Source organism: Macrobrachium rosenbergii, chromosome 41 (assembly GCF_040412425.1).
Source record: "Macrobrachium rosenbergii isolate ZJJX-2024 chromosome 41, ASM4041242v1, whole genome shotgun sequence".
Classification (NCBI taxonomy): domain Eukaryota; kingdom Metazoa; phylum Arthropoda; class Malacostraca; order Decapoda; family Palaemonidae; genus Macrobrachium; species Macrobrachium rosenbergii.
Window position 1 is genome coordinate 9,705,381 of NC_089781.1, and position 12,500 is coordinate 9,717,880.

The following is a 12,500-nucleotide window of genomic DNA, read 5'->3' on the forward strand; positions in this document are numbered from 1 at the left end:
AAAAGGGGAGGTGAAGGGTAAAAGAGAAGACAATTTCGGAGATTAGCTAGACTAGAAAACTCAGGTCATCTGTAAATTTAGTTGCTCCTCCGCCTTTCATAGTAATACAATCATTGAGAGTTATTAACAATAATTACAATTAGGAACGGGAATTCCCAGCCATGGGAATTGACGCCAGTTCCCCTCCGAGTGCCAAGATGTGGCGTGTAACTACCTTCTTTCCAGGATTTTATAAAATGGAGATGGGAGATAGGTCTCAGTATGCATCTCCCGTGACACAGATTTAACAACGAAACACATTTTAATTTACTGTCCTCTTTTTAGTTTTCTGTAAAAGAAAACTATTGTCTGTCCGTCCGCACTTTTTCTGTCCGCCCTCAGATCTTAAAAACTACTGAGGCTAGAGGGCTGCAAATTGGTATGTTGATCATCCACCCTCAAATCATCAGGCATACCAAATTGCAGCCCTCTCGCCTCTGTAATTTTTATTTTATTTAAGTTAAAGTTAGCCATAATCGTGCTTCTGGCAATGATATAGGATAGACAACCACCGGGCCATGGTTAAAGTTTCATGGGCCGCGTCTCAAACAGTATTGTACCGAGACCACCGAAAGATAGATCTATTTTTGGTGGCCTTGACTATTCGCTGTAGCGGCTGTACAGAAAAATCTATTGCGCCGAAGAAACTTCGGCGCATTTTTTACTTGTTTTTTCTAATCAAGAGGAGGGAGCTACCACCCCACAATACAGCAGGTCCAGGCGTGAGGTATCAGTCGACCTAATAACCTAATGTCGTTTTTAAACATAACTGATTATTACTATAAATCTTAATTAGCTTCGTACGAATTTCATCTTGTACTGAGATTCCTGCTTGCTTTAAAGCGCCGAATGGCTGAAAGCAACCCAGTTCTCGGCTTAATAGTCTCTTTTTCATAATTTGCTTTTGCCAAGGCTATCGGAGATGATACATAAATTAAGTGCTGAATAAACTATTTTCCTAAATATTTAGTTTATTGCTAACTTGTAATCTCTAATATATAATTTTATGAATTCAAGGTGCGAAATTTTTCATATAATATGCGTGGACTAAGTTAACACTTCTTTAAAATGAATTTTTTTTTTACTTTTGTTTTTTCTTTTCAACCAAATTATAACTTCGGGGTGTATGACCGTGCTCGTTGCAATGCCAGATGGAATAAACATATCAATCAATCAAGTAATCAATATTAAAACAGATCTAATAAAAGGCAGCGAATCATGAAAGTTTACATCATCACAATAAGCCACTGTTCAGGAAAAGCCACACAAGTATTTTCATCCAAGAATTAAGATTCCGGAGGCTGGTTACATCTAAAAGATGAACGATTTTCAACGACGGTAAAAGAAATATGCATTAAAATATTTAATTTTTTCCTTTATACCTTAAATATAGAAGCTTACATATAATACTTAGAAAGCTGTTTGTACCTTTTGAATAATAATAATAATAATAATAATAATAATAATAATAATAATAATAATAATAAGGATCATGTCAAGAAAAGGGAACCCAACATCTCCATGTAAAGAACAGCGAACCCAATGACCCCCATATAAAGAATGGCCAACCCTTTCCGGTCCGAACTCCAATTCCACATGAGAGCTAGTGCTAAACACACGAAACACTGATTCATCTACACTGTTTCGTCGTGTTTAGTACTACCCTGGGGAGGGTCAAATGTATTTCGCCTTGTTTAGTACTAGCCCCTGGGGGATCAAATGTCTGGTACCGAAGCGTTCATGTCAAGAACAGCGAACCCGATTATTCCCATGTAAAGAATAACGAACCCAATAATCTTCTTGTAAAGAATAGCGAACCCTACTGCCAGTGGGTTCGCTAATCTTGACATGATCCAATAATAATAATAATAATAATAATAATAATAATAATAATAATAATAAATATGCTGTAGCACTTCGAAATAAATGCTTGGCGTTAAAGGTAATCAAGGCTATCAAATATTCAGAATTATTAAATAAATTTAACTCCGCACAGGATCGACTAGTCTTCCTAGTATAGCCTAATTCCGTTGTGATTCATACAGTTTTCATTTACTTTTGTTAGCCATAATTACTGTAAATTATACTGTTCTTCTAGAATTTTTAATTAGAGGTATCAATCTTTCAACATAAACTCACTAAAAGTTTAATAAGCAAGAAATAAGGCTCATATTCTATTCATCCTCAAATTACTGTCTTAAAAATTAATTAATGTCTTTAAGGAAGAAAAAAGTACATTCTCTCCAATTCCAGAAAATATAATACGGTTTTGTGTTTAAGAAAATAAGCCGATATTTAAAATCGGGCGAGGTCTACGAGATCGTTATCGCCGACGCACGTTTTATTCCAGCCAACGGGATATTAATTCTGAGAAATATAATCTCGCTGTTCTGTCAAGACGTATTTCGGTCGACAAATGAATAAAACTAAAACATAAAACAAAAAACTCAGGTTCGGTCGCGGTAATATTTTCTACAGGTAATGTTGGCAGACATTCTCAGTAACAATTTCTTTGGGAAAAAAATCTTCCTCTTTTCATGGTCCAACCATATTTCCTCATCCCAAGAAGAAATGAATTAGTCAAGAAACACAAGGGAAGGGAGAGAGTTCCAGTTTCTATGAGCGAATGTTGCAAGTGATTGATCTATCCAGTTGATTTGCGAGTTCGCAATCGTACCGTTCATTTCGACTGTTCCTTAAAAAACTAGTGTACTGATTTTTCCGTATAACTTCTTTCATCTAAAAATTCATTCATTTATATGTATGTATATATATGTATGGTATAATATATATATTTATATATATATATATATATATATATAAATATAAATATATATATACATATACAGTACACACACACACACACACACACACACACACACACACATATATATATATATATATATATATATATATATATATATATATATATATATATATACATATACATATATATATGTATATATATACAGTATATATATATACTGTATATGTATATATATGTGTATATATTATATATATGTATATATATAATATATATATATACATAAACAATACGGAGATTTTTTAGCAATTACAAAAATTTTCTGAATCATGGAACTCGGAAACTGGAGTGATAAATTAGCATCCTGAAGGTAAATATACCCATGTCTTAGCATTAGTTTGATTATCAATAAAACTTCAGTATAATCCGCGTTATGCAACTACAATCAAAATACACAATCAGTAAATCAGAAGACGGGACTTAATCCTCCTCCATTAATGAAAAAAGCAAAACAATTACGGAACTCTATAAAAAATATTCGCTAACCAAGTTCTCGAAAGTAAAGCCATTTTTTCGCATTGTTTCTTCTGTCGCAAATAACATTGCGTTACATATCATTCAAAAGACAGTTTATTGTAGTTTTGCATGCAGCAAAAATGTTTATCTCTAAAACTGTATTTGAAAAATATCCGTCAATTTTTGACGAATATTTTTCATGTCGAAGTAAGAAAACGTTAGATTTCAGTAAATTTCAACTTGCTATGTTATCCTCATTTTTGTTTTTGTTATTTGGTTTTTAAATCGTACTGCGATAAATCACAATCATTCAGCTTCTAGGAGACACCAAAATCACTATCCTGGCAAGAATACTAATTTTACACGATTTGGTCATAGTGAAATATTACTACCAAACAAGGTGTGTTTATATGTATGTATGTATATATATATCGTATATATATGTATATATATATATATATATATATATATATATATATATATATATATATGTGTGTGTGTGTGTGTGTATATATATATACATACATATACAGTATATAAAATTCAATTTTACATAGTATAATATACAAGACTTTTTATCGCCAATCCAACACTTCCGGTCACCAGGAAGTCTGTCGTATGCATTTGTGTGTGCGCGCGTATTTGTTAAAACGACCCGTGAAAGAAGTATTAGGTAAACATACGTAAACCCCAAAAAGTTATTAGTGTAAACAGTTTTTTAGCGAATCATTCGGAGTCACTTCATCGCGAATGCTGATAAAAAAAAACTTATAAGTGGAATTACAATAACGAATTCAATTAATTCCAGAAGTCTTCGTTCCTTTCTCAAGAGGGTTGAAATAATACTGCACACAACTGTTCTCTCGACATCCTCGCTCAAGTGACATCTCTCATGTCATGTGTCCTGTCCTGCTCTTTCCGCTGAAACATCTCCTCCCTGGACACATACTCAAGCCGTAAGCGAATAATAAAACCTTGAAGAGTTATGTCAAGACGGCTGACAGTTTGAGTCTCTCTCTCTCTCTCTCTCTCTCTCTCTCTCTCTCTCTCTCTCTCTCTCTCTCTCTCTCTCTCTTTCTCTCTCTCTCTGTATAAGCATGCGAGCAGCTTCTGAAAGTAAATTCATATATTTCAACAGTTTTAAAATCCTAGCAACTGACAGCAGATACGGATACCATAACAAATGGAACTTCTTTGACAATTCTCAATTTAAGGACATCTTGGTTTGTGAACCAAATAAGTGAGAAGCCATAACATCTCTGAGTACACATGTAAAGATATTTTCCTTCCAGCGCAATGTCAAGCCACCCTGGGTATTTCTAAATCTCAGTTCATTTGACTCAAATACAAAATACTCAGATGAAGTTTTCCGTAAAAGTTTTGTCCCGTGAGGATAACCAGAAAGATAGTAACCCCTGCAACAATTTCCTGCTGTTTAACCACACCCAAACCAGAAGTCTACGTAGAGCGCAAACCTCCGCCAAGGTCACTTGAGTGAATATATCAATTCGTATTAAAGACTGTATGATAATTATTATTATTGTTATCATAGGGATTCATACCCTGCGGCCCTTTGTTTATATATATATATATATATATATATATATATATATATATATATATATATATATATATATATATATATATATATATATATATACACACACTCTGTGGAAGCTGGTTCGAATCCAAAAGTGTGTAGAATTCGAGAAGTTAAGACAGCATTGTGGTTATTAAAATTACATACATATCTGTTGAAAGGTGACCAATAGATTCTATATATATGTGTGTGTGTGTGTATATATATATATATATATATATATATATATATATATATATATATATATATATATATATATATATATCTATTAGAGCAACTGTTTGATTTAATTTTTTTCCGGGTTCCGTATATCTCGAGAATCGACAACAATTTCTGATGACTTTTTTTTTCGGAACAACTGAGTGACTTCCTTTTGGCGGATATCGACGCAGACTGGGCGTGGTTTTTATGTCGAAAAATTGTCAAGGCTTAATCAATACTCACTAAATGTAAATCAGCTGTAGGGAGTCAGTTCATTAGTTTTTTTGGAGTTCTGTCAAAACACAGACATAACCTTGGCAGAGGTAATAAAACAATGTAATACTCTCTCTCTCTCTCTCTCTCTCAAACAAACATACAAACAAACGAATACGTACGCATATACCGTTTATTTGTTTATTCGTGGACTTGTTTGCTTTAACTCAACACAGCGTCATATATTAAATATGGAAAATGCAACACTGTCAGACTGTAAAATCTGACTGTCCATAAACTCCATCTTTTGGAATAAATCACGGAGAGTAGTTTATGACTGCGATAGCAAGTTCCGAAATGTCCCGGGGAACAAAATGGCGTCCTTCGGTAGAGACATCTTACGAGAAGGCCCGTTTCGGCCATCATGCCGTTCCGTTCGTGTTCGGACGCTTCACTTGCTCTATCCACCCATCAGGATCCCAAGTCATCGTTACCTTTAACAGCAAAAGCATCAGCAGAGGCAATAGGATCAGTAGCAGCCCCTCCCCCACCCCTCACTCCCTCCCTCCCCTGGCTGCGTCGTGTGCTTTGAAGGCGCGGTGGATCCTCCCAGATCAATCACACTGACACAAAAACACGTACACACCCACATGCATCTTCGTCCTTCACCTGCGTGCCTTGTCTTTGGTGTACTTTCTCTCTCTCTCTCTCTCTCTCTCTCTCTCTCTCTCTCTCTCTCTCTCTCAACGTGTTTAAAGAGGGAAAGAATGAAAGTTGAACAGGAGCTAGAGTTGATATGGAAATGGATTTCAACACTGAATCTCTACTATCAATCTTTTCACAGAAGTATGTTGGGAGGAATTCACTCCGCAATATCTTCATCATATTTCCGTTGCGAACCTCTCTCTCTCTCTCTCTCTCTCTCTCTCTCTCTCGAAAATACACAAAACGTGGCTTATCTCCCTCCATCAAAAGTGATATTTCTGAAGAATTCAGAAACACAGGCGAGTCCTTAAAATGTGTGCGTTATCAGGAGGGAGTGTCAGGAGAAATACGGAGCCTCAGCTGGCCTTGTCGCGTTCAAGAAGATGCCGCTTTAATTTGAAGTCTTGCGAGATTTCGCCCACTTTGCACGACTTTACTTGTTTCTTCTTTTTCTTACTCTTCTTCCTGTTGTTGTTTGTATTATTATTTATTATTATTATTATTATTATTATTATTATTTATTATTATTAAAACGTCTTTCTTAACGCTACTTAAGCCAACCCTCAATTACTATAAGGGTTACGAAGATAGATTATTTAAGGATTTAAGATTAAAATACATACTTGCAAATATGTATACAAAGATCAGATAAACATTGTATATATATATATATATATATATATATATATATATATATATATATATATATATATATATATATATATATATATATATATATATATACCTCTCTTGTGGCCGACTGGTTAGTATATCACTATAGTCCTGATTCCTCGTATCGCTGGTTCGACCCCACGGGACGGTGGACTTATTATCAACTAAAAATTCCCCTTCGGTAACATATATGAAAATATATCACTTCCGAGGTAGAGTATTGGATATTAAAGGACGTTTGTATGATTGTATATGAATCACGGTGATGTGATAAATAGTCATATATATATATATATATATATATATATATATATATATATATATATATATATATATGTGTGTGTGTGTGTGTATATGTGTGAGTGTGTGTGTGTGTGCTTTAAGCGTGTATATATATATAAAAAAAAACACGCAAATACACATCAACATCAGATAACAACGCATACACAAGACATCAAGAGGGCCAAACAAACCTTCGACAAAAAGCGGAAAGGAGGACAAAGCGCATGCGCAAATCTATGCAGAGCCTTTGATCTTGTCGTTTCTGATGTTGCATTCTCTTCAAAGAATCACCAGTCTTTAAAGAGGATGCACCAAGGCCAGTAGGGCTCATGGCTGCACTTGACTGGAAAACAAGCATTTTTTTTTTTTTTTTTTTTTAATCTACTTTTTATATTTATTTATTTATTTCTGATTGGCCACCTCACGCTTCATCGCTGGAAGGATTTTATGTGCCACGTTGCTCTACGTAATCAACTGTTCTTTCTGAATTGAATTTCCTCACGCAATGTTAAGATGACCATTATTCCGCATGGTTTTTCCTTATGACTCCTGAACTCATTCCAAAGAGCTATTCCTAATATCGATCGACGGATGTGGTGGGATTATACGTTAGGTTTATTCCGGTCAATCTTCACTAAAGTATACTTCACGTTTTATTTTTTCGTTTCTTCGAGAGGACATATTGCGATTTGACGTGAATAAAAAAAATCCTTGCTGCCCTAAGCGTTGCTGTGTCTTATGAATAGTTACTAGGGAGAGAAACTCAACGCAACTGTTTATACAAAATTTTTACATTACCAATTTCAGATTAGGCAAGCCAGGTTAAGCCAGTGGCCTACTAATTAGTCGTGCTGAATGTAAAGTCTATAATCTCATATGCATGTTTTGATGGTGTTTTTCGTGGATTTTTCAATGTCTATAGCACTATAGACATTCTATACGCTGGCTCTCTCAATAAATTTGAAATGTATTTTCCAACCGCACACCCACCCTTTATGGTGAACATAAAGCTGCATTGCTAAAAAAAAATGTTATGTATAACGACGAACAAGCGCAAAATTTGCAAAATAATCTCATACAGAACCACGATAAAAACACGAATTTTCCGGGCATAAAGTAGGCTACGTACTTTCACCAAAAAACAGCAAAATGGCTTTTTACGTTCGACTCAAACTTTTCGAAAGATTATCAGAGCCAATGAGGCTTTTTGGCGTAACTCTTGGACGATATTTTTTTTTAGTGCTGTTATATATTAGCGTGACGTTTGGGGATTTTGGTGATTACATTATACTGTATAATATATTGGCGTGATTCCTGAAGGATTTTGATAGTTCATATTATATACTAGCGTGACTTATATGGAATGGTTACTTTTTATACACTGACGTGATTCCCGAAGGATTTTAGTGGTTAGATTATAGGCTGGCGTGATTCTTGAAGGATTTTGGTAATTAAATTATATGCTGACGTGACTTTTGTAGAATTTTGTTGGTTGTTATATTATACAAGGCTTCAGGCTGCTTCATTTTTTCGACTGTTGTCTGTTGTCTAGCACAAAGCAGAGGAAGTTATCTTTTGGCTGACAACTCATATGACTGATCTCTCTCTCTCTCTCTCTCTCTCTCTCTCTCTTTGCCCCTGCAGTCATCCACTATCACATAAGTCACATTCCATAGCTTCTGTACCTCACCATCCCATCTCCGTTTCCCCTTCCACAATCCCATCCATCCCATATGGTATCTCCTATTTTATTCTCCACCACCTCCAAATCCCTCCCCCCCGAACCCCCAAGTCATCCCTCCGCCCAAACCCACCCGATCCAGCCCAGCCCTCGGTGGGAGTAACATTAACGACGGTAACAATGACAACAAAGACATTAACAGGAAAATCAATAACAACACCACCTCATTTTCCTACCATTCTTATTCTTCCCCTGGTTCTCCGCATCATCCCCCTCCTCCTCCTCCCCATCCCACTGCTATAAATCTACACCCCTCCCCCTCCCCTCTCCTTTAAACTTACAGCCCGTCTTCCTTCCTCCCCAAGGTTCCTCTCCCTCCCTCCCCTTCCACCCTTTCCTCTACTTCCTTTTACATTTCACTGCGTCGTACCTAATCTAATGATTCCCCCTCCGTTTCCTCTGATTTCTTTTCAATCTTTTGTGTTCCCTTCATTTATCAATCTCACTTCTGTTCTTTTTCACCGGCTGGTACTAATCGATCTCTTTCACATTTTGCTTTGCCGTAAACTTTCTTTCCCATTCTTCATTAAAACTCTTCCTTTTCATCTCATCCTTCTCCCTACTGTTCCTTTGTTTACATCATTCTTTAATCCTCTTCATCTAAACGTGTTTTCTTTTAAGCGTCTCTCACTCGCATTGCTTTTTCTGCGGCCCCGTTTCGTTCTTATTATTTGATTGATTTACCTTATCTACCCTTCCATACATTTTATTTGCTTAACTACTTAATCATACCCATTCTTAAAGTTCGCTTCTTTACCATGTTATTCCCTGACTATTATAGTCTTCCTTTTCACATTTTTCTTTTCCCCAATTCTCCATGCACCTCTTTCAACGCTATTTAATTGTATTTTTATTTTACCCGTGTTTATTTTTAGTTATATCTTTTATTTTCCTTTGCATTTTTTTCATTCTGTTTTTTTTTTTTAGTGTTTACTTACAGCTAAGTATGGATATACATAATAGTATAGTACTACACAAACTGATGTCTTGAGTCAAACAAGTAAAATTTTATTGTCAAGTCTGACTTTTGACGTTAATGTATTGCCTATCTTGTTTGTTCTGACCAAATGTGTGCAAGGGACCAATAAAAACAACGGCCCTTCTTCACACAAGTATAGAAAACAAAAACACACACAAAAATAAAAAACACACAAAAATCACAATACGAACAAAAACATACTCAACTCGGTGAAAAGAAAGGGATCCCTGTTTATCCTTACCTCCTTGGGCGAGAGTATAGAGATGTAGTCCTCGTATATGAGCCTAGCCTTCTCCTCGATGAGGGCGGGGTTGTTCTCCACCTTGAGCTCCTCGCACGCTTGCCAGAAGAGTATGTTCTCCTCTGAGTACTCGCACTTGAGGAAGTCCCGGAACGCTTGTCGTCCTCCTGAAGGGGGAGTGAAGAGAAAGTGCGGAGGGTGAGTTAGGGTAAATCTTCAGTGGGGAAATTACTCACTTAGCAAAGATGATTGAGAATATCTATCAAAACAGGTATGAACTATAAAGGTGATGTATTTTATATATATATATATATAAAACTATATATATATATATATATATATATATATATATATATATATATATATTATATGGATGTATGTATAAATATATATATATGCCTATTAATATAATCTGCATTGTCTTTCTTAGCACTATATATATGAATACCTATTATATATATATATATATATATATATATATATGTAATCTGCATTGTATGCACTCATATATATACCTATTATATATATATATATATATATATATATATATGTATATATATATATATATATATATATATATATGTATATGTGTGTGTGTGTGTGTAGGTGTAGGTGTGCTACTTTTATGTCCATCTTATAACTGTAACCTACTACAATTTTCATATCAATATTATGGAGGCAATTCTACCAAGAAACATCAGCTCATCTTCATCATCCTTGTCGTCAGTGACCTTGGTGATTGCAGTTGTAACACCAAACAATCTACAATCAATCAGTCACCCTCAGCGTGTAATTACACACGCAATAAACTTCCCAATTATAATAACGCCGAGAGTGAGAGGACGTACAATGAAATCATCTAAATCTCTTCATCGCCACTGAACAACAAACGGCACTGATGAAGTAACTCTAGATGAGACTAAGCCTATGGTTGAGTAGCCCTAGGAGCCTGCGTTAGCCGGCCAGGATTCCTCTAAACCTTACCCATGTATCATGTATCATGTATCATGTATCAGGACATCTGCTAAAGGTATCTGACCGGTGGCTTCGTCTGGCGGGGTGTTTTGAAAAAGCAGCGAGGTGAATTTGAAGATTGGCCAAGAGGTGAGGTATGGATGAGAAAGGAGGCATGATGCATTTTAATAAAAATAAAAAAAGTGGTATTAAGGAGAGATTTTTAATGGCTGAGACGAAGAGGAAACCTTATAACTGAATGACTGAAAATACCATTTGTGCACAGTGAAAAGGCGAGAAAGAAAAGCAAGAATGCTTACGAAGAGGAAAATTCACTTCACATAGAAAGGGAAAGTGGAAAAACTCACAACTGAGATTGCTAGTAAATAGTCCGGCTACCAAATAAATTTAAATAATAACTATGATGATGATCGTTATCATCCTCGACATTAAGCTCGAAAAACCCCTTCAAGATTTCTTTTTGGACAGGTTTACTTAACGGGAGATCTACGTCATCATATGACAGTGAAATTATATCTAAAGGATTTTGTTGATTTGTGAATCAAGCTGTAAGAACAATATTAGGCGTCAGATGGCGCGACACAGTTAAGAATGATACATGAAGAAAGTGACGGTAGTTCAACTCGTAAATGAGATACTGATGAAAGGGAGTTCTTCCCACAACCCTTGACAGGCTAGTAAGTGACAGTGTTAGCTGGGACCAGAAGAGTTGAAAGACCTAAGCCTACTATGTGCAGGAGGGCTGGAGATGAGTGGAGATTTGCATGAGATCAAGCACAGGAAAAACAAGAGTGGCGTGATTTCATGGAGGCCCTGTAGCACGTCTATATAATTTAGAATTCAATCATCTTTACAAGTACAATTATGTCAGCGATTAATCAGCATTTTATACACACAGATTCAATCTGCAGGAAGCAACCATCAATGTGACAATGTAACAGGAACATCTGGCCCTTTGGGGATATAATAGTCTTTTTGTAATACAAATAAAAAAACAGGAATAAGGTATATGCAGCAAACAATGGAAGTTCAATCAACAAAAATCATACGTAATAATATAAAAACACTTGAAAATAAAATTACACAAAAAAAAAAATAATAATGATAAAAAGAGAGGCGACCACTCCTGCATCATCCACCATATCTCTTCGAACGGCCCTGCGTTGAGCACACAACAGGTACGTATATCCCCATAGGATATTTCCATTATTCATGCACTTTGCCACCGAGGAATCGCCCAAGACACTTTCGGATTCCCCTTCGGCTAAAGTGTAATCTCTGTGTTCCCTTCCTCCTCCAACAGTATAATATAAGAGCATCTCTTCATTTTGTTCCCAAAACAATTTTATCTCTCGGGTGATGGAAGATTTCGAGGCCCTATAACGGAGATAAAGTTGTTTTTCTTCCCCTCAGGTAAAATTTCTGTTCTCACAGGTAACCGCTGGAGCAACAACGCGTTCTGGCAAAATACCAATTTAAAATGACAGCAAAACCTTTTCGATAAAACGGGCGTATAAAAAAAATGATAAGATTTTTAGAATGAATGAGTTACAAAGCGAATTACAGCACATC

General features: G+C 35.7%; 1 protein-coding gene across 2 annotated transcripts in view; it reads right to left on the minus strand.

The window, feature by feature from the left end:
* Positions 1–12,500, minus strand: part of LOC136826628 (regulator of G-protein signaling 20-like) — a 314,791-nt gene that overhangs the window by 33,399 nt on the left and 268,892 nt on the right. For both annotated transcript variants that reach the window (XM_067083939.1, XM_067083940.1), the window contains one exon: positions 9,954–10,120. In XM_067083939.1, coding sequence (XP_066940040.1) covers positions 9,954–10,120 — 167 coding nt within the window. The remainder of the gene's footprint in view (positions 1–9,953; positions 10,121–12,500) is intronic.